Source organism: Heteronotia binoei, chromosome 4 (assembly GCF_032191835.1).
Source record: "Heteronotia binoei isolate CCM8104 ecotype False Entrance Well chromosome 4, APGP_CSIRO_Hbin_v1, whole genome shotgun sequence".
Taxonomy (NCBI): Eukaryota; Metazoa; Chordata; class Lepidosauria; order Squamata; family Gekkonidae; genus Heteronotia; species Heteronotia binoei.
In genome coordinates, this window is record NC_083226.1 from 171,258,247 (window position 1) to 171,283,658 (window position 25,412).

Sequence of the window (25,412 nt, forward strand, 5' to 3'; positions counted from 1 at the left end):
TCGGGGAATGAGCTTCCTGCTCAGGTAAGCTACAGGATGTTTGATCTCATCCCAGTCCTGCATCAAAACAGCCCCAATCCCGTGGTCTGAGGCATCGGTGGCAACAAAGAACCTTTTATCAAAGTCCGGAGCTCTGAGGACTGGCATAGAAACCAGAGCTGTCTTCAGCTGCTCAAAAGCCGCCTGACAGGTAGGAGTCCAGGCCACCTTGTCGGGTAGATACTTCCTGGTGAGAGAGGACAATGGGTCGGCGATGGATCCAAAGTCTGGGACAAAACGCCTATAATAGTTAGCCAGTCCCAAGAAGGCCCGGACCTGCCTCTTCGTCTTTGGGGCCTCCCACTTTTGGATTGCCTCCACTTTGTCCCACAGTGGAGTGATTCTCCCACTCCCCACCTTATGTCCAAGGTACACCACCTCTGACATTCCAAACTGGCATTTGTTCAGTTTAATTGTGAGGCCTGCTTTCTGGATTGCCTCCAGCACCTTGGCCAAATGTACAAGGTGAGAATCCAAGTCCTTACTAAAAATGGCGATGTCATCAATATAAGCGACAGCGTAGTCCGACATGCCACTTAACAGGTTGTTCACCAGCCTTTGGAAGGATGCGGGAGCATTTCGGAGGCCAAAGGGCATCACCCTGAATTCAAACAGTCCATCTGGGGTGATGAAGGCTGACTTGGCCCTTGCCTCAGACTCCAATTCCATTTGCCAGTAACCTTTGCACAAGTCCACAGTAGATATCACCCTAGCTGAGCCTAATATGTCCAGCAGGGTATCTATCCTGGGCATGGGATATGCATCTGCTTTTGTGATGCTGTTTAATTTTCGGTAGTCCACACAAAACCTAATTGAGCCATCTGGTTTTGTCACCAACACCACTGGAGCTGCCCATGAACTTACGGAGGGTTGGATGACTCCCATCCTCAACATCTCCTGTACTTCCCTCCGGATATCTGCCAACACCTTACCGTTGACTCTGTAAGGGGGGCACCTGACAGGCCCATGAGTACCTGTGTCAATCCCATGTCGTGCCAGGCCTGTTCTTCCTGGCTCTTTCTTGAAAATCTCCTTAAACTGGTGCAAAACCACAAGGATCTTTTCTTTGTCCGGCCCGGATACAGTCTCAGACCACAACAACTCTTCCCACTGTACTGGTTCTGAAAAATAGGCTAAAACATCCAATGGGTCATCATCTATCATCTCACGGTTTCCTTCCTGTCTGGTTATATGCAGCACCATGGGCCTCTCTAAGAAGGGCTTTAGCATATTCACATGCACCACTTTAGTCTTTTGCCCAGACCTCTCCATAGACACTGCATATGTGACATCGTCCAATTGGTCCACAATCACATGGGGACCGTCCCATGCAGCTTTTAGTTTATTAGTGCGCAGTGGCAGGAAAACCATTACCCTATCCCCTATTTCAAAAGTTCGGGATCGGGCGGTTTTGTTATACCAACTGTTCTGATTGCTTTGAGCTTTGAGCAGGTTCTCCCTCACCAGACCCATCATCTCTCGCAGTCGTTCCCTGAAGGACAACACATAGTCTACTACTGACACCTTGGCCTTTGGGATTTTCTCCTCCCACCGCGCTGAGGTCTCTGTGAAACCCAAGTGCAGGGTGGCAGAGGACCTTGAGGCCTAGCCTCACAGCTGGAGAGGGGGATTGGGAGTCCTGTTCCTCTCAATCTGAACCCCGGGACTGAGCAGGTGGTGGCAGCGAGCCCAAGGGGCAGGAGGAGAGATAGCTCCCTCCAGGAGTTGGCGACTCCATAGGGAGCTGACGGGACCGGGTCTGAAGGCAGAATCGGGCCGGTTCCGCCACAGTACAGAAGAAAAAAAATAAAAAAGTTAAAAATTAAAAGTTGAAAAGTACGCATTCTTCTATACAAGCAGAGAGGAGAGGTATGAAATATAGTAATATACCAATTATTCAAGTACAGTATTCAAACCTGGTTAATGTACATCTCCTGGGTTTATTTACAAGGGATATCTTTAACAGCACAACAAAATTGCAGAAGATGCAGGCTAAGTTCCTGTCAGCCGGCCTCAAGAGTGCGCACACAGAGTGAAGCATTGCCAAACCTCAAGACCAAGTGCTTTTTAACTTGTTCATAAATGATTTAGAGTTCGGAGTGAGCAGTGAAGTGGCCAAGTTTGCGGATGACACTAAATTGTTCAGGGTGGTGAGAACCAGAGAGGATTGTGAGGAACTCCAAAGGGATCTGTTGAGGCTGGGTGAGTGGGCGTCAACGTGGCAGATGCGGTTCAATGTGGCCAAGTGCAAAGTAATGCACATTGGGGCTAAGAATCCCAGCTACAAATACAAGTTGATGGGGTGTGAACTGGCAGAGACTGATCAAGAGAGAGATCTTGGGGTCATGATAGATAACTCACTGAAAGTGTCAAGACAGTGTGCGTTTGCAATAAAAAAGGCCAATGCCATGCTGGGAATTATTAGGAAGGGAATTGAAAACAAATCAGCCAGTATCATAATGCCCCTGTATAAATCGATGGTGCGGTCTCATTTGGAGTACTGTGTGCAGTTCTGGTCGCCGCACCTCAAAAAGGATATTATAGCTTTAGAGAAGGTGCAGAGAAGGGCAACTAGAATGATTAAAGGGCTGGAGCACTTTCCCTATGAAGAAAGGTTGAAACGCTTGGGACTCTTTAGCTTGGAGAAACGTCGACTGCGGGGTGACATGATAGAGGTTTACAAGATAATGCATGGAATGGAGAAAGTAGAGAAAGAAGTACTTTTCTCCCTTTCTCACAATACAAGAACTCGTGGGCATTCGATGAAATTGCTGAGCAGACAGGTTAAGACGGATAAAAGGAAGTACTTCTTCACCCAAAGGGTGATTAACATGTGGAATTCACTGCCACAGGAGGTGGTGGCGGCCACAAGTATAGCCACCTTCAAGAGGGGTTTAGATAAAAATATGGAGCACAGGTCCATCAGTGGCTATTAGCCACAGTGTATGGAGCACAGGTCCATCAGTGGCTATTAGCCACAGTGTATGGAGCACAGGTCCATCAGTGGCTATTAGCCACAGTGTATGTGTGTATATAACATTTTTTGCCACTGTGTGACACAGAGTGTTGGACTTGATGGGCCGTTGGCCTGATCCAACATGGCTTCTCTTATGTTCTTAAGTGCATAACTAAAACCGGCGAGGGGGTTTATGTTTGTTTGTTTTTTTGGCAGGAACTCCTTTGCGTATTAGGCTAGAGACCTCTGATGTAGCCAGTCCTCCAAGAGCTTACAGTAGACCCTGTAAGAAGATCCCTGTAAGCTTGGCTGCACCAGAGGGGGGTGGCCTAACATGCAAAGGAGTTCCTGCTACCAAAAGAGCCCTGACTAAAACTAAGCATCTTATATCCTAAATGCTGGCTGCGAGTCAAATAATCAATTAATTTTGCTATCCCAAACACTTGGATGAGCCAGGCCTACTTGCACCTGGCTTCCAGTGGGGGAAAGAACACATGAAGCTGCCTTCTGCTGAATCAGGCCCTTGGTCTATCGAAGTCAGTATTGTCTAACTCAAACTGCCAGTGACTCTCCAGGGTCTCAGGCTGAGGTCCTTCACATTACATACAACCTGATCCTTATTGGAGATACCAGGGATTGAACCTGGGACCTTCTGCACACCAAGCAGATGCTCTGCCACTGAGCCACAGCCCCACAACCCAGTCTGTCCTCTCCCAAGACTCAGGGCAACTAAGCACCGGCATGTAACAAAGATGGAGTCGCCCAGGCTATACACCATCTGAGCAGTCTGTACTGAGCTGGAGGGACCAGAGGTCTGACTCCTAAGACAGATTCATGTGTTTGTTTTGGTTTACCTCAAAGATCTCAGCAGGGCCCAGGAAAGCAGGCGGAAGGGGGCTTTGTTCTCGAAAACCAGTTTGGTGTAGCGGTTAAGTGCGTGGACTCTTTATCTGAGAGAACTGGGGTTGATTCCCCACTCCTCCACTTGCAGCTGCTGATGTGATCTTGAGTCAGTCAGAAGTTCTCACAGAGTTGTTCTTGAAAGGGCAGCTTTTGGGAAAGCTCTCTCAGCCCCACCTACCTCACAGGGTGTCTGTTGTGGAGGAAGATAAAGAAGATTGTGAGCTGCTCTGATTCAGAGGAGGGCGGGGTATAAATCTATGGTCATCTTCTTCATATCTTTTTCTTTTCTGTCTTTCTTTAGCAAACAGCCCTGCTATCCGTGGCTGGAAAGCGACACTCCCGTGGCTTCCCATATGGTTCAGTTATACGCAGACAGCATTGGAGCCCTACACAGAAGTTTTAAAGGTCAGAAAAATCCCCACATTAAGAGCCATGAACAGAAGTTTTTCAGGTCTGTGCGGCCTTTGCTATTGAAATCTTCCCTGAACAGATAACTGGGATACACTTGGTTTACGTTTCTGCACTTGGTTTACGTTTCTGCTAACAATTTTGTGCCAAGCATTTTTTTTTTAGTGCCTTGGTCAGAGAAGAACGGGTGGGGGGAGAGATTTTCTCCAGCCCAGATGGTATTACCACGCTTGGCAGAAATAATTTCCTTTCTTGTTATCTCCCCTCGCCCCATTCTACGCTGTGCCCGCTTGGCAAATTTTATACCTGTGTTGGGGCAGAAGAACATATGAAGTTGCCTTCTACTGAATCAGACCCTGGGTCCATCAAAGTCAGTATTGTCTACTCAGACTGGCAGCGGCTCTCCAGGGTCTCAAGCTGAGGTTTTTCACGGCTGCTTGCCTGGACCCTGTTTAGTTGGAGATGGCGGGAATTGAACCTGGGACCTTCTGCTTACCAAGCAGATGCTCTACCACTGAGCCACCATCCCTCCCTAACACTTTTGAAGCTCTCCAGGGTCTCAAGCTGAGGTTTTTAACACCTACTTGCCTGGACCTTTTTTAGTTGGAGATACTGAGGATTGAACCTGGGGCCTTCTGCTTACCAAGCAGATGCTCTACCACTGAGCCACCGTCCCTCTAATCATCTTGGTTGCCCTCCTCTGTTATGTTTTCCGGCTTTGCAATGTCCTTTTGGAGATTACAGTGACCGGAACAGTACACAGTATTCCAAATGAGGCTGCACTAATAGATCTGTACAGGGGCATTACAACATCAACTGTTTTATTTTCATTCCCTTTCCTAAAAACCTCTGATATAGAGTTTGCCTTTTTTTGCTGCCGCAGCACACTGGCTACTTGACACACCCGGTTGACAACTTTAATTGAGCTGTCTACTACAACGAGCTACCTGTAACACAATTCCTAAAATGTATAACATTTAATATAAAACATACACAAAACTGAATTTGTTAAACGTATTGTCTGAATATCAGACTGCACAAAATTTGCAAGCCATATACCATTTCACGTATACATTTGATGGATTTCCAATCCAATCCGCAAGGAGGAACATATGAACATATGAAGCTGCCTTATACTAAATCAGACCTTTGGTCCATCAAAGTCAGTATTGTCTTCTCAGACTGGCAGCGGCTCTCCAGGGTCTCAAGCTGAGGTTTTTCACACCTATTTGCCTGGACCCTTTTTTGAAGATGCCGGGGATTGAACCTGGGACCTTCTGCTTCCCAAGCAGATGCTCTACCACTGATCCACCGTCCCTCCCCTAATCGTACATGTTTTTGGGCCCCTAAGGGCCTTTCTTAGTGGTCAGTATATAAAATGATAAAAGACATACATCTACCTGGTGGAATGAGCTCCCACTGGAGATCCGGGCCCTGTGGGACTTTTCCAGGTTCCTCAGGGCCTGTAAAATGAAGCTCTTCTGCCAGGCTTTTAATTAATCCAGCGGGTTGTCAAGTCAGCAGATTCAATAACGAGTCGTTGTTGATACAAAGAAGCTACTTTATTGATACTGATACTTGAGGCTAGGCCAGCATTGAAAAGACTAAAGAATATACTGTAGATACATTGCATATAAGGGATACTTCAAAGGAATTCCAAAGGGGGGAGGATTATGCGGGGAACATTCACACATTGATGTTACCAATTCGTTCTCAGGCTTGCATGGCCTGGATCGTAGTGGGCTCCTGACTCCCTTCCGAGAGCCAGGCCTGAGAAGGCACAGATAAGACTTTCACATCTTTCCATTTCAAAGCAAAGCTACCCACTACAGAGGGAGGGGTAGGGAGAGTATGAGCTAGCAGCATTTGATTATACTTGGGTTCTACCCAGAATGCTCTTTGGCTGAGCCAGAGTTACAGACAGACTTGACACGGGTGTCCTTGAAAGTCATCGCTTCCCCCAGCATTTCACCACTATGGTGTTATGTTTATGCGACTAGCCATCAGCCGCATGCTGTTTCCTGCCTGTGTCTGTAAGACTGTTTCCTGTGCTGCTCCTGTTCTGTAATGTGTGTTTTTATGGTATTGTTTTTAACTCTCTTGTTTTGTTGTTGTGAGCCGCCCTGAGCCCTCTTGCGGGATAGGGCGGGGCATAAATCTAAAAATTAAATCAAATTATATTCAATTGGGTGCGTTCACACTAGAGATGTAAAATTTCCAAAAATTTTGAAGCTCGGAAAAAAACCCAGTTTTTTTTTTTTTCCGGTTTTTTCCCCCCGGAAAAAAATCACGGAAATTTTCAGAAAAATTGGAAAGAAGAAGAAGAAGAAGAAGAAGATATTGGATTTATATCCCGCCCTCCACTCCGAAGAGTCTCAGAGCGGCTCACAATCTCCTTTCCCTTCCTGTGGAATTCACTGCCACAGGAGGTGGTGGCGGCCACAAGTATAGCCACCTTCAAGAGGGGTTTAGATAAAAATATGGAGCACAGGTCCATCAGTGGCTATTAGCCACAGTGTATGTGTGTATATAACATTTTTTGCCACTGTGTGACACAGAGTGTTGGACTTGATGGGCCGTTGGCCTGATCCAACATGGCTTCTCTTATGTTCTTATGTTCTTTACCTTCCTCCCCCACAACAGACACCCTGTGAGGTAGATGAAGATATTGGATTTATATCCCGCCCTCCACTCCGAAGAGTCTCAGAGGGCTCACAATCTCCTTTCCCTTCCTCCTCCCACAACAGACACCCTGTGAGGTGGGTGGGGCTGGAGAGGGCTCTCACAGCAGCTGCCCTTTCAAGGACAACCGCTGCCAGAGCTATGGCTGACCCAAGGCCATGCTAGTAGGTGCAAGTAGAGGAGTGGGGAATCAAACCCGGTTCTCCCAGATAAGAGTCCGCACACTTAACCACTACACCAAACTGGCAAAAATGCCACATTAGCACTTCTTTTTTCTTTTCCAGATTGAAAGTCATTCTGTTACTTTAGGAACATAAAAGATGACTATGGGCAATTTTACTTGGCATGAAATTATCGCAGCTAGCATATTAAAAATATAGTGTATGCAAACAATTATTGCAAACAGAATTTGCTTTTTAAAATAACATTTATTTGTAATTGTAACAAATGGAGCAACAGTCTCCTGAACTGTTTACTAGTTTATGTGAAACAGACAAAAAAAACCCCCCACAAAACAATTTTTAAAAATCCAGAAGTAAGAATTATTCATATTTCCTTTCCACAGTATTAAATAAAAATAAAAACTCATTCTCATAAAAAGAATTGAAGGAGGGGGGAGTGTATAGAAGGGAGTCTAGGACTGAGTTTCAGTGAATGGGCATGACTTAGGACTTACTTGTCCTCAGTGCGCAGAAATTAGAATAATCTGATACCATACATATTTTTTAGAAATGATTTGGAAAATATTTGAACACGTTATCTTAAAATATTATATTTATCACGTTAAAATGAAACGTTCCATAATCAATTTTTTTCCCCTTTCCTTTTCTTTTTTACAATTTTTCGGGAAAAAAATAAAAAAGGCTTCAGGAAAAAAAACAGAAAAAGTGGGTTTTTTCCAGGCCTTTACTTATCTAGCTCACACTACGCTAAATAATGCATTTTGCAACTGGGTTTTTGCTATTCTTACAGAGTAAAAATCCAATTGCAAAACACATTATTTAGTGTAGTGTGAACGCCCCCAAACAGGAATACGTTTTATATATACGTTATAAATACAGTTAGTCTTGGTCTTTACCATCCTGAATAATTTTGTTCTGTCTGCAAACGTGGCCACTACACTCCTCACTGCTGGTTCAGAATCGTTTATGAATAAGTTATGAATTGATAAGTTACGAATAAGAGCCAGTTTGGTGAGTGGTTAAGTGTGCGGACTCTTATCTGGGAGAACCGAGTTTGATTCCCCACTCCTCCACTTGCAGCTGCTGGAATGGCCTTGGGTCAGCCATAGCTCTGGCAGAGGTTGTCCTTGAAAGGGCAGCTTCTGAGAGAGCTCTCTCAGCCCCACCTACCTCACAGGCTGTCTGTTGTGGGGGAAGGAGATAAAGGAGATTGTAAGCTGCTCTGAGACTCTGATTCAGAGAGAGGGGCGGGGTATAAATCTACAGTCTTCTTCTTAAATAGTTCCAGCCCTAATAGCAGTCCTCGTACGACCCCACTGCTTTTCTTCCCTTCTTTTGTCTCTCACCTGCTCTTCCCTTTTTCATCTAGATAAGCTGCTGCCCAGCCACCAGGGGGCGCTTTGGCTCCACCTGATGCACTACTGCCAGACCTGCACGGCCCCCAAGATGCCCGAGCACATCCTCTACGCGCTCCACACCGAGTACGGGCGCCTCCCTTGGAAGGAGATGCATCCCGACCCTCAACTCATGGAAGAGTTCTTTAAAGTAAGAGGCAGGTGTTTGTTGGCAAGGCTCTTTAAATGATTGACTTCTTTTATACCCCTAAGAACATAAGAGAAGCCCTGTTGGATCAGGCCAGTGGCCCATCCAGTCCAACACTCTATGTCACCTAAGAACATAAGAGAAGCCCTGTTGGATCAGGCCAATGGCCCATCCAGTCCAACACTCTATGTCACCTAAGAACATAAGAGAAGCCATGTTGGATCAGGCCAATGGCCCATCCAGTCCAACACTCTATGTCACCTAAGAACATAAGAGAAGCCCTGTTGGATCAGGCCAATGGCCCATCCAGTCCAACACTCTATGTCACCTAAGAACATAAGAGAAGCCATGTTGGATCAGGCCAATGGTCCATCCAGTTCAACACTCTGTGTCACCTAAGAACATAAGAGAAGCCATGTTGGATCACGCCAATGGTCCATCCAGTTCAACACTCTGTGTCACATAAGAGAAGCCTCGTTGGATCAGGCCAATGGTCCATCCAGTTCAACACTCTGTGTCACCTAAGAACATAAGAGAAGCCATGTTGGATCAGGCCAATGGCCCATCCAGTCCAACACTCTGTGTCACACAGTGGCCAAAATTTATATATATATATATATATATATATATATATATATATATATATATATATACACACACACACATACACACACACATACACACACACACACACACACTGTGGCTAATAGCCACTGATGGACCTCTGCTCCATATTTTTATCCAATCCCCTCTTAAAGCTGGCTATGCTTGTAGCCGCCACCACCTCCTGTGGCAGTGAATTCCACATATTAATCACCCTTTGGGTGAAGAAGGACTTCCTTTTATCCGTTCTAACCCGACTGCTCAGCAATTGCATCGAATGCCCACGAGTTCTTGTATTGTGAGAAAGGGAAAAAAGGACTTCTTTCTCTACTTTCTCCATCCCATGCATACTCTGTCCTATCACCCCGCAGTCAACGTTTCTCCAAGCTAAAGAGCCCCAAGCGTTTTAACCTTTCTTCATAGGGAAAGTGTTCCAACCATTTAATCATTCTAGTTGCCCTTTTCTGGACTTTTTCCAATGCTATAATATCCTTTTTGAGGTGCAGTGACCAGAATTGCACCCCTTTGCCTTTCTCCTCGGCAGGGACCCAAAGTATCTCATATAGTTCTCCCTCCCTTCCATTTTGTTTCCACAACAGCCCTGTGAGGAAGGACAGGTTCGAGATTTTGTGACTGGGGGGGTGGCGTTCAGCGTAACGTTGGCAGAAAGCGGAGGGGAAATTTCCATCAGGAGAGCAGTCTGTGAAAAAATCGCTTTTGATTTATTTTAGTTATTTATTTAATTTAATTTATACCCCGCCCTCCCCACCGAAGACAAGCTCAGAGCGGCTCACAGGTTGGGGTCAAAAAATGACCGAACAAGATAAAACATAGGAACATAAAAACAATTATAAAACAATGTATCAGTAGGTGTTAGTGCATTAATTCATGAAACAGTTAATTTCGATGGTAGCAGTATAACGGAATGGTCAGTATTGGGTGTTCCAAAGGGACCCCAGATCGCCATAGCGTGGCAGGAAGTCCAGAGTGGTGTTAAATTCTGCCAAGTCTGCCTTTTTTCCATCTGCGGCGGGTACGGCAATTGGCTTCTTTCTTGGAGCACCGCGACTTCGCAGTGGTGATCCACACTGTGGTCACCTCGAGAATAGACTACTGCAATGCCCTCTACATGGGCCTGCCTTTGACTCTGACTTGGAAACTGCAGCTGGTGCAGAAGCAGCGGCATGGTTGTTAATGGGGCTCCCTCGATGGGAGCACATTCAACCAGCGCTGAAAGAGCTGCACTGGCTGCCTATCGAGTACTGAGTTCGTTTCAAAGTGTTGGCATTGACCTTTAAAGCCCTATATGGCTGCGGACCTGTCTGTCTAAGGGACCACCTTTCCCCATATACATCCAGGAGAGCATTGTGTTTGGGAGTCCAAAATTTGCTATCCATCCCAAGGGAGGCCAGACTAAATTCTACACGGGCCAGGGCCTTCTCAGTGGCAGCACCGACGCTATGGAATGCTCTCCCAGAGGCCACGAGAGCCCTGCGGGACCTCTCCCAATTCCGCAGGGCCTGTAAAACCGAACTCTTTCGACAGGCCTATAACAACTAATGCTGGAGGAGGCTGCCGCTGAGAAATACTGTCTGTAGGGCCACTAACAGAAGAACTGAGATATCAATATAATCTGATCCGCCTGTGTTAAAAATCTGAGGAAAGACCAAATGTTTAGTTTTAAAGTGTCCAGAGTCTGCTTGCGGAGGGGGTGACATAATAATAATAATAATAATAATAATAATAATAATAATAATAATAATAATAATAATAATAATAATAATAATAATATATTTTATTTATATCCCGCCCTCCCCGCCAAAGCAGGCTCAGGGCGGCTCACAACATATAAAAATTACAATTTACAGCATACAATATAAAACATTATCTCAGTGTATGTAATTTGCTAATTAAAACCATTATAATTAAAACCATCAAAATTTCAATTAAAGCTAACATTTGCAGTGCTATACTCTAGACGTTCTCCTCAGTAGTTTATGACGGCCGGGTATAGTAGGCTAAATCCACATTAAGTGAAGGCCGGTTGGAAAAGGGTAGTCTTGCAGGCCCTACGGAATTGATGTTTTTTATTGTTTTAAAATTGTTTTTATTGTGACTTTCAGCATCCCAGAGTCTGCTTGCGGAGTGGGTGACATATAACTCCAAAGTAAATATATATATGTATATATATATCTTAAAAACTCTTCTAGATTGAAAGAGGCAGCCCCAAAAGCTGTTTCCTCTTCTTGGGCTCGGTCTTATGCGAAGTCAACTGGGTGAGCGTCCTCTCGCACGCCTGGCACCCCAGCCCGCCTCCGGAGACTCAGAACATGATCGTGTGCCTGCTGTACATGGTGGTCTTGCTGGCGAAGGAGCAGCAGCTGGTCACCAAAGAGGTACCATCTCCCAAAGGATTCTCTCCCCCTCTAACTTCCTTCAACGATGGGCAGTAGTGGTACAATTGGTTGTTGTGGATTTTCCTGACTGTGTGGCCGTGGTCTTGGCATCGTGGGACCTGATGTTTCGCCAGCAACTGTGACTGGCATCCTCAGAGGCATAACCCAGAAAACTGGAGTTCTCTCTGGGTCAAATTGAGAAGGAGTTGGTAGGCAGGGAATTTCTGTCTACTCAGGCAGGTAGGGTAGGGCTGAGTCATTATCTTGTGGGAGCTTCCTGGGCTGCGACATCCTAATGGAGAACCCCCTCAGGTAAGCTCTTCCGTTAGCCTGTCACAGCCCGGGAAGCTCCTACAAGATAATGACTCAGCCGTACCCCGCCTGCCTGAGTAGACAGAAATTCCCTGCCTACCAGGGAATTAGAAGCAAGAATGAGGTTAGAAGCAAGAATGAGGTTTCTGGGTTTTCTTGGCCCCTCAGGAGTCCCCGCTGCTGAACCTCCTGGGCCAGACCAGTTCCCTGCCCTGGCAGCTCGTCGGCATCCTGTCCTACCAGAGCATCGTCGGCTACCTGAACAGCCACTACCCGCCGTCCATCATCCTGGCAAAAGAGCCCGCGGCCGAGCTGCTTGTCCGGCTCCTGAAGACCTCCGCTGGCTTTGGCGCCTCGTCCGATGGCCACGTGCACCTTGTAAGTTCGAGTCTGCCGAGCGGTGGTCTTTTTTTTTTTTTATAAAATATTTTATTACAATCAATATTTTCCACATATACCGGTAAAGAAACCCCCAATAAAATCAATACTTGTGACTAGTACAGTATTTAGTAGATATATTGCTATAATCTATATCAGGGGTAGTAAGAGCCCCGCTGCGCAGAGTGGTAAAGCAGCAGTACTGCAGCCTGAACTCTCTGCTCACGACCTGAGTTCGATCCCCAGTGGAAGCTGGGTTTTCAGGTAGCAGGCTACAGGTTGACTCAGCCTTCTGTCCTTCCGAGGTCAGTAAAATGAGTACCCAGCTTGCTGGGGGGGGGGGGGAGTGTAGGTGACTGGGGAAGGTAATGGCAAACCACCCCGTTAAAAAGTCTGCTGTGAAAACGTGAAAGCAACGTCACGCCAGAGTCGGAAACGACTGGTGCTTGCACAGGAGACTACCTTTACCTTTATAGCAGGGGTGGCCAAACTTGCTTGATGCAAGAGCCACATAAGAACATAAGAGAAGCCATGTTAGATCAGGCCAATGGCCCATCCAGTCCAACACTCTGTGTCACACAGTGGCCAATTTTTTTTTTATATATATATACACACACACACACACACTGTGGCTAATAGCCACTGATGGACCTGTGCTCCATATTTTTATCTAACCCCCTCTTGAAGGTGGCTATACTTGTGGCCGCCACCACCTCCTGTGGCAGTGAATTCCACATGTTAATCACCCTTTGGGCGAAGAAGGACTTCCTTTTATCCGTTTTAACCTGGCTGCTCAGCAATTTCATCGAATGCCCACGAGTTCTTGTATTGCGAGAAAGGGAGAAAAGTACTTCTTTCTCTACTTTCTCCATCCCATGCATTATCTTGTAAACCTCTATCATGTCATAAGACATAGAACATAAGAACATAAGACATAGAATAATCGTCAGAAGTTTGAGAGCCACAAGGCATGAGTGTCAGATGTTTGAGAGCCACAAGTCTGACAGAAGGAAGGAAGGAATATAGATGGGGGAGAGAGGAGGGAGAGAGATGTGGAAAGAAAGCAACTTTAACTTTAAGTGCACTCTTTAAATGCCGGCTGGCTTGGCTTGGAGAATGATCTAAAGCAGGGGTGGCCAACGGTAGCTCTCCAGATTTTTTTTTTTGCCTACAACTCCCATCAGCCCCAGCTATTGGCTATGCTGGCTGGGGCTGATGGGAGTTGTAGGCAAAAACATCTGGAGAGCTACCATTGGCCACCCCTGATCTAAAGAGACAAATGCCTTCTCCAAGCCAGCAGACAGGGTGGTGGGGGCTTCAAGAGCCACACAATACGTGTGAAAGAGCCACACGCGGCTCCCGAGCCACAGTTTGGCCACCCCAATTTATATAAATCCTATAAATCAGGGGTGGCCAACGGTAGCTCTCCAGATGTTTTTTGCCTACAGCTCCCATCAGCCCCAGCCATTGGCCACTCCTGCTATAAATCTATAAAACACAAAGCTCTCTGTATCTTTTTAATAAAGGAAACGTCTTCTGATTATATCTGGGATTTCCCCTTGAGAGAGCAGGTGATTTAGGATTGGATTCAAGTGCGCTATCCTGGGAGTGACTGAGCATAAACTTTTTTTCTTTCTGCAATTTTACTCATACAAATCCCACAATTTTTTGTGCCGCATCATTAAGGATGGGTTTTTCCCCTCCCCCCCACTTTTCCAAAGAAGTGCGATCGTTGCCTTTGCTGCGTAATGTAATAGTTTTGTGTGTAACAGATGAAATGATCTCTTCTGAACTGAAATGTAATAATATTGATTCTGGAGAGGTTTCTAAGGTTTATCCTGCAGCTGCGGTCTCTTCCGACTGTTTCTGCTCTCGTGGCTGTTTTCTGGTTCTACCGTCAGCTGATCCGCCTGCTGCGTTTTTTGTCCTGCTTTTCCTACAAGGAGTCTGGGGCAGCATCTATTTTTTATTTATTTTACTTATTTTTTATTTTTGTTCATTTGTGTTCCACCCTTTCCGACGAGTGGGCTCAGGGCGGATCACAACAAAAGTTAAAACAATTAAAAACTCCAAGCTAAAACTATAAAAAGGTAAAGGTAGTCCCTTGTGCAAGCACCAGTCGTTTCCGACTCGGAGGTGACGTTGCTTTCACAACGTTTTCACGGCAGGCTTTTCACGGGGTGGTTTGCCATTGCCTTCCTCAGTCATCTACGCTTTCACTCCAGCAAGCTGGGCATTCATTTTACTGACCTCGGAAAAATGGAAGGCTGAGTCAACCTCGAGCCGGCTACCTGAAAACCCAACTTCTGCCAGGGATCAAACTCAGGTTGTGAGCAGGGAGTTCAGACTGCAGTACTGCAGCTTTACCATTCTGCGCCACGGGGCTCTTTCACCTAAAACCATAAGATACAATAAAATAGCGTATATGTCACAGTGTCCAATAGGACAATGATATATATATATATCAATGCAACAGTAGGCCCAGAGATGGAATACTAAATTAAGTCAAGATTGAAATAAGACAGCATTATGACATATAAGGGAGGCCAAGCAGATGGAAATAAAGACGTCCGCTGCCTCGACAGAAGGCCCGGTAGAATAGCTCCGTCTTGCAGGCCCTACGAAATGGCATTAATTCAGGTAGGGCCCGGATTGCCACAGGGAGTTGATTTCACCAGGCCGGGGCCAAGGCCGAAAAGGCCCTGGCCGAGGCAGGTCGAATGTCTATGGGGTCCTCCTCTTCGTTTTATCCTCCCGACACTCCTGCAAAGCAGCTTAGGGTGAGAGTGAGTGACTGGTACAAGGTCACCCAGTGAGCTTCCAGAGCAGAGAGGAGATTTGACCCTGGGACTTCTAAGTCCTAGTCTCTAACCACTATGTCAGCCTGGCATCTGCTGTAATATATATATGTGTGTGCTGTCAAGTGACAACTGATCTCTGGCAACCCTGGCAAGGGGCTTTCAAGGCAAGTGAGAAGCAGAGGTGGTTTGCCATTGCCTTTCTCTGCAGAGCCTTTTTTGGTGGTCTCCCATCCAAGACTTATGGAGATCCCAGCAAGGGGCTCTCAAGGCAAGTGAGAAGCAGAGGTGGTTTGTCGTTGTCTTCCTCTGCAGAGGCTTCCTTGGTGGTCTCCCATCCAAGACTTATGGAGATCCCAGCAAGGGGCTCTCAAGACAAGAGAGAAGCAGAGGTGGTTTGTCGTTGCCTTCCCCTGCAGAGCCGTTCTTGGTGGTCTCCTATCCAACTACCAACCCCACTTAGCTTCTGAGATCTCATAGGGTCAGGCTGTACCATACCATTCCACGTCTCCTTGCCAGGAATAATACCCTTTCTAAAAACAGGATGAGGTGCAGCCATTTTCTCCACTTTCCACAGGACGCAACCCTCAAGTGCCAAGCCTACGTTCGCCAGACGGTCCATTTCCTCAGCATCCTGGAGCAGAATGGGAAAATCAGCCTGCAGGTTCTGGAGCAGGAGATGTCCAAGCTGCTAGATGACATTGTCCTCTTCAACCCTCCAGGTCGGCTCAGTAGGAGATCCCTGAGTGTGTGACCAATAAGGTTTTTGGGGTATAAATTTCCAAGAGTCAAAGCTCCCTTTGTCAGATACGAAACTTTGGCTTTTGAAGGCTTATACTAGGGGTGTCAAACGTGCATCCCGGGGGCCAGATCAGGCCCCCCCAGACGGTTCCTATCAGGCCCCCGAGCAACTGGCTGTCATCTACTTCCTTCTCCCTCTCTCTTGCTTCCTTCTGCATCATAGCTTGTTTGGCCAGGCTTGCTCAGTCGCACAGGAGCTACAGAGCAAAGCCTCTGTTTTCTCCATTGGATGAGGCTCCACCTTGGAGGAGGAAGTGGGGAAGGGAGACCTTGCTTTGCCAGGCTCTCTAAATCACACAGCAGTGCTACTGAGCCAAGCCTCTTCCTTCTGTTGGCTGAGGCTTCACCCCCTCCTCATCCCCTGGGGAGGGGGGGAAAGATCCCGAGCTTCCTTTGCCCAGTTCCCTCGATCACACAGGAGAGATACAAAATCTTCAGTTGTGTTTGTCTGTGTCCTTCATAAAGTTTATCTCTCCGCTTCTTGGAATTACATTTTATGACACACGTGGCCCAGCTGGACAAGATCTCATTTATGTCAGATCTGGCCCTCATAACAACTGAGTTCAACACTCCTGGCTTATACCATGAGATTTTTTTTGTCTCTAACATGCTACTGGACTTGAATCTAGCTCTTCTACTACAGACCAACACAGCTACCCTCCTGAAACCACTTTTCGGGTGGGTGTTTGTGTGTGTGCCCAGAAGAGGAACAGGAAAAGGACAAGGAGGTACTAGAAATGCCTGACGTCTGCAGCATGAGGTCTCTGCCTTGCCTTCCTGGTCAGACCAGTCCTGTCTCACAAATTGGTGGACTTTCACGGCACATTCAGGAGGATAGAGCATCTACCAGCTCTCTTTCCTCATCTCAATCCAGAGACAGGCAGTTGCTTTGTAGAGAAGAGACCCAAGGTTCAGTTCCTGGAATTTCTTCCTAGAAGTTCTCCTTTAGTAGGGTTTTCAGGTGGGTCTCCAAATTTTTTAAGCCTTTGGGCATCTTTGGAATTTTGAGAGGGGTTGGAGGAGTGCCACCCCAAGATGGCTGCCACAGGAGGCACAGAGAAAAGAAATACCTCCCTCCTCATACGTTCTGGGAAGAAGGAAAGCTTCAAGGGGGGGATGGAACCACATGCCACTTTTAAGGAGGATATAGACAAGCTGGAATGGGTCCAGAGGAGGGCGATGAAGATGGTGAGGGGTCTGGAGACCAAGTCCTATGAGGAAAGGCTGAAGGAGCTGGGGATGTTTAGCCTGGAGAGGAGGCGACTGAGAGGTGATAGGATCACCATCTTCAAGTACTTGAAGGGCTGTCATATAGGGGATGGTGTGGAATTGTTTTCCGTCGCCCCAGAAGGTAGGAGCAGAACCAGTGGGTTGAAATTAAATCAGAAGAGTTTCTGGCTCAACATTAGGAAGAACTTCCTGACCGTTAGAGCGGTTCCTCAGTGGAACAGGTTTCCTCGGGAGGTGGTGGGCTCTCCTTCCTTGGAGGTTTTTAAACAGAGGCTGACAGCAATGAAGATCCTGTGAATTTATGGGGAGGTATTTGTGAGTTTCCTGCATTGTGCAGGAGGTTGGACTAAATGATCCCGGAGGTCCCTTCCAACTCTATGATTCTATGCCAACTAAGGAAGTCCAAGGTGTTTACCAGTTTTCCTGATCTTCCAGGGGAGGACTTCTGGAGTTCTGACCCTGCTGGTGGACTTCCTGATATAATAGAAGAAACGTCAGGGTGAAATTATACATTTACACACACACACACACGACAGCCTTTATTGGCATATATAAGAATATAAGTTAGAGGGTCAGCCAGGTTACATATTAAAAGAATACATAATCCATACAGAATAAAATCAGGATTAGAAGATAAAAACAAAGTAGCAACATAGTAAAACCTGATACATAGTACTACTATGATACATAGCACTACTGCATAGTACATAGTAGTACTACATAGTGCTACTTATCAGGATGAGTAACCATAGCTCTATAAAAAAAACCCTTTGCTACTAATTCTGTTATTTCCGGATCAGAATTTTCAAGCAAAAAGAGCACCTTAAAATAATCAGAGGTCTCTAGAAACTATCAATACTATACTGTCAAAACATTTGTTACAAGAAAATAATGGGGCGATGAGAAAAGCCCTATGGCCTCTACTTCTAAGTAGCCTCTACTTCTAAACAGCCTACAAATGAAAAATGTAAGTTTGCACGCAGGCACTTTACCATTCCAAAGCCTCTCCCTTAAACAGACTGCAATAAAATACACAGGAGTGCACACAGGCACTTTACCGTTCCAAAGCCTCTCCCTCAAACAGACTGCAATAAAATACACAGGAGTGCACGAAGGCACTATACCATTCCAAAGCCTCTCCCTTAAACAGACTGCAATAAAATACACAGGAGTGCATGCAGGCACTTTACCATTCCAAAGCCTCTCCCTTAAATAGACTGCAATAAATACACAGGAGTGCATGCAGGCACTTTACCATTCCAAAGCCTCTCCTTTAAACAGACTGCAATAAAATACACAGGAGTGCATGCAGGCACTTTAGCATAACCTCTTTTCCCAAGCAGTCTGCACTTTAAATGAATCCAAACCACCTGCAGTAGAATAAATCAAGAGTGCACACAGGCCCTTTTTAAAGGTTGAGAAGTTTGCATGCGACTCGTAAACCAAAACATTAGAAAACAGTCTGTAATGGATTCTTTCATCTAGAGCACACACACAGGCACTTTATCAAACAAATTATCCCACTTCACAGTCTTGCACATTCAGTCCACTATTGTTTCAGTGAGGTGTTAGGATAAAGAATAACTTCATCCACACAAAGCCAGTCCACGTTAGCCGGTGTCAAATGTTTCATTGCCTTTATCAAGACCGATGTCTTTTAAGTGGAACCCAAAAATCCTGTATCTTCCTCCCAAGGCTCTAGCTCATTCCTTGTAAAGACGGAGAACCCACTCCATCTTTACAAAGAACGGGCCATTTCTTACAGACCAGAGGTGGCCAAGTTTGCTGAACACAAGAGCCACATAGAATAAATGCAAGATGTTTGAGAGCCGCAAAACAGGAAGGAAAGAAGGAAAATAGGGGAAGACGGGAGGGATGGGGAGGTAGAAAGAAAGCAACTTCTAACTTCAGAAGTATTCTCCAAGCTGCCAGCTGGCTTGGCTTGGAGAAGTGATTTAAAGAGACAAATGCCTTCTCCAAGCCAGCCAGTGGAGCGGCAGCAGCTTCAAGAGCCACACAATATATGTGAAGGAACCACATGTGGCTCCTGAGGCACAGTTTGGCCGCCCCTGTTACAGACCCTTGTAAGAGTGGTGACAGCCAGTAGCAGGTCTCCCTGGTCCATTGCTGTATGGCAGCACTACTCAATTTGAATCTCGTCCTTTAGCAGGGCTGGGGTAGATGTCCCTTTAGAGCGGCGGCTGCCCAGCTGACGGGCTGTTTCCCAAGAAGTTTCTTTCCTTTCCAGACGCCAACGTGCAGGCTCGCCACCTGGCTTTGAGCAGCCTCTTCACGGAAGCCCTGATGATGCTGAACAACGCCAGCGTCTCGGCAGCTGAGTCCCTCCGGGTCGCCCTGCGGGGCTGGATCGGGGTCACCGTCCACGGGTTCGGGGTGATGCCCCTCCTGACGGCCGTGTGCCAGAGCCTGGCGTCGGTCCGGCACATGGCGGAGACCACGGAAGCCTGCATCGCGGCCTATTTCAACGAAGGTGAGAAAGGAGAATCTCTTTCTGCGCCTGTCATTTCAGATGCCTCGTTTGGGACTTGGGGCAGCCCCTGTGTGGCTTTCCCCCTGAGAGCCAGTTTGGTGTAGTGGTTAAGTGTGCGGACTCTTATCTGGGAGAACCGCCATAGCTCTCGCAGGAGTTGTCCTTGAAAGGGCAGCTTCTGTCAGCGCCCTCTCAGCCCCACCCACCTCACAGGGTGTCTGTTGTGGGGGGAGAAGATAAAGGAGATTGTAAGCCACTTCTGAGTCTCTGATTCAGAGAGAAGGGTGGGACATAAATCTGCAGTCTTCTTTTTATTGTACATTGCCTAGAGCAGGTCCTTTTGGTCAACTTGGAGAGCCAGTCTGATGTAGTGGTTAAATGTGCAGACTCTTATCTGGGAGAACCGGGTTTGATTCCCCACTCCTCCACTTGCACCTGCTGGAATGGCCTTGGGTCAGCCATAGCTCTCGCAGGAGTTGGCCTTGAAAGAGCAGCTGCTGTGAGAGCCCTCTCAGCCCTGCCCACCTCACAGGGTGTCTGTTGTGGGGGGAGAAGATATAGGAGATTGTGAGCCGCTCTGAGTCTCTGTTCTTGAAAGGGCAGCTGCTGTGAGGGCCCTCTCAGCCCCGCCCACCTCACAGGGTGTCTGTTGTGGGGGGAGAAGATATAGAAGATTGTGAGCCGCTCTGAGTCTCTGATTCAGAGAGAAGGGCGGGGTATAAATCTGTAGTTGTCGTCTTTTTCTTCTGTGTGGCTAGAAGAAGATAGAAGATGATGATAGACAAGGTTCAAGACATATCTGATAGATTTCTTTGTTGGTCTTCTATTAATGTATTGTAAGAGATTGGGTTCCAGTGAAAAAATAAGCCTCCAAACTGAAGAAAGACGGATGAAGCATCTTGATACCTAGAACAGACGTCTTTGGGAGGGCTGCCTTTAGCTCCATGAACTAAATAGTGGAACGTGGACATTTCTCTGTGATTGGAAAGTTTGCTGAACTGCTTTTGAACTGACTTGTGGGAATATCCTTTTGAAGCATGTTGTTGTTCATTTGAAGTTCTGTGTGCAAGCCTGGTCAGAACACCACTGACCTTCACATTGCATTGCCTTGTCATTTGAAACGTATGGTGTCTCTTAGCGCTTTTGACTGGTATGTCTGTTATGATGAAATGGTCCGGTTCGGTCTAAGGCAGCTTTGCGCGTACGTTCGTTTTCTTTGCAGACTCTTCGCCTAACCAGGGCTTGGGCTGGGGCCCCCTCGTAGCTGCCTTGCAGGTGCCCGAGCTCACCGCCGAAGACTTCCTGCAAGAGTGCCTTTCCCTTGGCAGCTACCTGACCCTCTACGTCTTCACGCTGCAGAGGCTGAATGCTGAGCAGACCTCGGCCAACGAGATGAGGGTGCTGCTGACGCTGAGCAAGTGGCTGGAAGAGGCGTATCCCAGGTACCGGCGTCTTCGGGGGCGGGTAGCGCAGAAGCCGCTACTGTGGGGTGTGTCAGTTCTAACATGAGTCAACAGTGTGATGCGGTGGCTAAAAAGGCAAATGCTATTTTGGGCTGTATCAACAGAAGTATAGTGTCCAGATCACACGATGCGATGGTATCGCTTTACTCTGCTCTGGTAAGACCTCACCTGGAGTATTGTGTTCAGTTTTGGGCACCACATTTTAAAAAGGATATAGACAAGCTGGAATGGGTCCAGAGGAGGGCAACAAAGATGGTGAGGGGTCTGGAGACCGTCCTATGAGGAAAGGTTGAGGGAGCTGGGAATGTTTAGCCTGGAGAGGAGGCAGCTGAGAGGTGATAGGATCACCATCTTCAAGTACTTGAAGGGCTGTCGTACAGAGGATGGTGTTGAATTGTTTTCTGTGGCCCCGGAAGGTAGGACCAGAACCAATGGGCTGAAATTAAATCCAAAGGGTTTCCGGTTTAAGATTAGGAAGAACCTGACTGTTAGAGCGGTTCCTCAGTGGAACAGGCTTCCTCGGGAGGTGGTGGGCTCTCCTTCGTTGGAGGTTTTTGAACAGAGGCTAGATGGCCATCTGATAGCAATGAGGATCCTGTGAATTTAGGGGGAAGTGTTTGTGAGTTTCCTGCATTGTGCAGGGGGTTGGACTAGACCCTGGAGGTCCCTTCCAACTCTGTGATTCTATGATTCTAGCTCTGTCTTCAATAATAACTACTCTCCATTATCAGAACGTAAGAACATAAGAGAAGCCATGTGGCCCATCCAGTCTGTATGCACAGCGGCAAAATACATTGATCAGGATTCGTGTTTATTTTCAGACAGGAAAATGTGACACTGGACAGGGACATGCATGCCTTTTTGTTCAGGTGTGAGATTAATTCAAAAACCTTTGTTACAAGCGTTCTCACACTACAACGCATTCTGTGAAACATCAAGAGTTTGCCGTGGCCTAGAAGAAGAAGACTGCATTTATTCCCGGCCCTTCTCTCTGAATCGGGGACTCAGTGGGGCTTACAATCTCCTATATCAGGGGTGGCCAAACTTGCTTGATGTAAGACCTCCTCACCACCTCTGGCCCTAAGAACTTCTGACTTGCCTCGGCCAGGGCCTTTTTGGCCTTGGCCCCTGCCTGGTGGTATCAGCTCCCTGTAGAGATCCGGGCCCTACCTGAATTACTGCCATTTTGTAGGGCCTGCAAGACGGAGCTGTTTTGCCGGGCCTGTGGTTGAGGCAGTGGGCATCCTATTATTCCATCATTAGGCCTCTCTTGTGGTGACATCGTGCTTTATTACAGCGCTGTCTTATTGTTATCACCATCGTTTAAGGTGGGCCCACAACTGGTTACTGATACGCTGTGCCCTCTCCGCCGGTGGTGCGTTATATTTATTGTTTTTTAATTTTAATATGGCGTTTTAACTTTGATATGTAGGTTTTTTTATTGTTGTTATATGTTGTGATCCGCCTTGAGCCTACTTACGGGAAAAGGCGGAGTATAAGCCTACTAAATAAATAAATAAGAGCCACATCGAGCAAACGTCAGACATTTGAGAGCTGCAAAATGTGTTATGTTTGAGGGAAGGAAGGAAAAAAGGAAAGTAAATAGGTGACGAGGGAGGGAGGGGTGAAAAGAAAGCAACTTTAACTTTAAATGCATGCTCCAAGCTGCTAGCTGGCTTGGCTTGGAGAAGTGATTTAAAGAGAGAAATGCCTTCTCCAAGCTGGCCGGTGGGGCGTTGGGGGCTTTGAGAGCCACACAATATGCGTGAAAGAGCCACATGTGGCTCCCAAGCCACAGTTTGGCCACCCTGGATCTATAAGGAAAAACAGAAGGGAAAGAAACTTAACCCAAAAACTGGAGTAAGAAACCTGAAAGGTTAATATGCAATTAAAGGGTCATTTGATTTATTTTACAGTTTGTTTTGAATGTTTGGCCCTTTAATTGCATATTAACCTTTCAGGTTTCTCACCCCAGATCTATACCCTGTGGCTAATAGCCACTGATGGACCTCTGCTTTTGCATCTTGACTCTAAATAACCCTCTCTCTAACCTATATGTAATAGTTGAGGAAGTCTTGTTTTTTCAACGTATCTGAAGAAGTGCACAGGTACAGAAAAGCTTATGTACCCGGAGCAGAACTTGGTTGGTCTTAAAGGTGCCACTGGATACTATAGCATTGGAAAAAGTCCAGAAAAGGGCAACTAGAATGATTAAAGGTTTGGAACACTTTCCCTATGAAGAAAGGTTAAAATGGTTGGGGCTCTTTAGCTTGGAGAAACGTTGACTGCGGGGTGACATGATAGAGGTTTACAAAATAATGAATGGGATGGAGAAAGTAGAGAAAGAAGTACTTTTCTTCCTTTCTCACAATACAAGAACTCATGGGCATTCGATGAAATTGCTGAGCAGTCAGGTTAAAACGGATAAAAGGAAGTCCTTCTTCACCCAAAGGGTGATTAACATGTGGAATTCACTGCCACAGGAGGTGATGGCAGCTACAAGCATAGCCAGCTTCAAGAAGGGGTTAGATAAAATATGGAGCAGAGGTCCATCAGTGGCTATTAGCCACAGCATGTTATTGGAACTGTCTGGGGCAGTGATGCTCTGTATTTTTGGTGCTTGGGGTGGTGGGATAAAGTGGAAGGGCTTCTAGCCCCACTTGTGAACCTCCTTTTTTTGGCCACTGTGCGACACAGAGTGTTGGACTGGATGGGCCATTGGCCTGATCCAACAGGGCTTCTCTTATGTTCTGTTGCTTCAGGCCAACACAGCTACCTCACCTGAATCTACCCCCGAGCGAGGGCACTCACTGCGAAAGGCAGAGAACATAAGAACATAAGAGAAGCCATGTTGGATCAGGCCAACGGCCCATCAAGTCCAACACTCTGTGTCACACAGTGGCAAAAAATTTTATATACACACATACACTGTGGCTAATAGCCACCGATGGACCTGTGCTCCATATTTCTATCTAAACCGCTCTTGAAGGTGGCCATACTTGTGGCCGCCACCACCTCCTGTGGCAGTGAATTCCACATGTTAATCACCCTTTGGGTGAAGAAGTACTTCCTTTTATCCGTTTTAACCTGTCTGCTCAGCAATTTCATCGAATGCCCACGAGTTCTTGTATTGTGAGAAAGGGAGAAAAGTACTTCTTCCTCTACTTTCTCCATCCCATGCATTATCTTGTAAACCTCTATCATGTCACCCCGCAGTCGACGTTTCTCCAAGCTAAAGAGTCCCAAGCGTTTCAACCTTTCTTCATAGGGAAAGTGCTCCAGCCCTTTAATCATTCTAGTTGCCCTTCTCTGGACCTTCTCCAATGCTATAATATCCTTTTTGAGGTGCGGCGACCAGAACTGCACACAGTACTCCAAATGAGACCGCACCATCGATTTATACAGGGGCATTATGATACTTTATACATCATCGATTTATACAGGGGCATTATGATTTGTAAAGAGAATCTTTACAAACCGGCACGCAGAGAGCGCCCACATCACTGCCGAGTTGAGACGCGCAACGCTCCAAGTGTGGGGCTTTATCCCTCTGGCTCCCTCGCAGGGAATAGAAACCCGGCAGTCTTTAGACCTTGCAGTGAGCAAAACAGGTGCTCCCTCGCTGGTGCCTTCCCCTTGTTCAGTGCAGCTGTGACCCAGGCTCTCTATTTCGGGAAGTCTTGACAAAGAGTCAGCAGAACCACTTCCTTTTTGCCGATATTTCCATCGAACTGGTAGTGGAGGACAGGGCTCATGACAGTGAGTTTATATTAGGGGTGAGGAGACGTCAGCGGGATTTTAGGAAAGGTTTTGTAACGATGAGGACAACTCGGTATTTTATTGATTTGATTTGATTTATATCCCGCCCGCCCCGCCGAAGCAGGCTCAGGGCGGCTCACAGTATAAAGTCACAGCAACAATTAAAACAATACATACAAAATTGCAAATGCGACAATTAAAACAGTCAGAATTGGTTTGCTGCTAATCTCATTAGATGTTGTATATTTTCAGTGGCGACGGTATTTCTCCAGTTTCCTACGATATAGGCTCCGCATCCATATCTCAGCCATGTCCCGGGCTCCTTCCCTTCATCTCCTGTAGACTTCTATGTCCCGGCCTCCTTCCCTTCATCTCCTGTAGACTTCCATGTGTCGGCCTCCTTCCCTTCATCTCCTGTAGACTTCCATTTCTCGGCCTCCTTCCTTATAACACTGTCTGTTCCCACCAT

General features: G+C 46.7%; 1 protein-coding gene across 1 annotated transcript in view; it reads left to right on the forward strand.

The window, feature by feature from the left end:
- The window catches only part of EPG5 (ectopic P-granules 5 autophagy tethering factor), a 145,245-nt gene that overhangs the window by 110,951 nt on the left and 8,882 nt on the right, over positions 1-25,412 (forward strand). Inside the window, 7 exon segments of the mRNA XM_060236213.1 lie at positions 4,200-4,303; positions 8,540-8,715; positions 11,526-11,711; positions 12,192-12,401; positions 15,777-15,921; positions 19,479-19,721; positions 20,944-21,163. Of these exon segments, the coding sequence (XP_060092196.1) occupies positions 4,200-4,303; positions 8,540-8,715; positions 11,526-11,711; positions 12,192-12,401; positions 15,777-15,921; positions 19,479-19,721; positions 20,944-21,163 (1,284 nt within the window).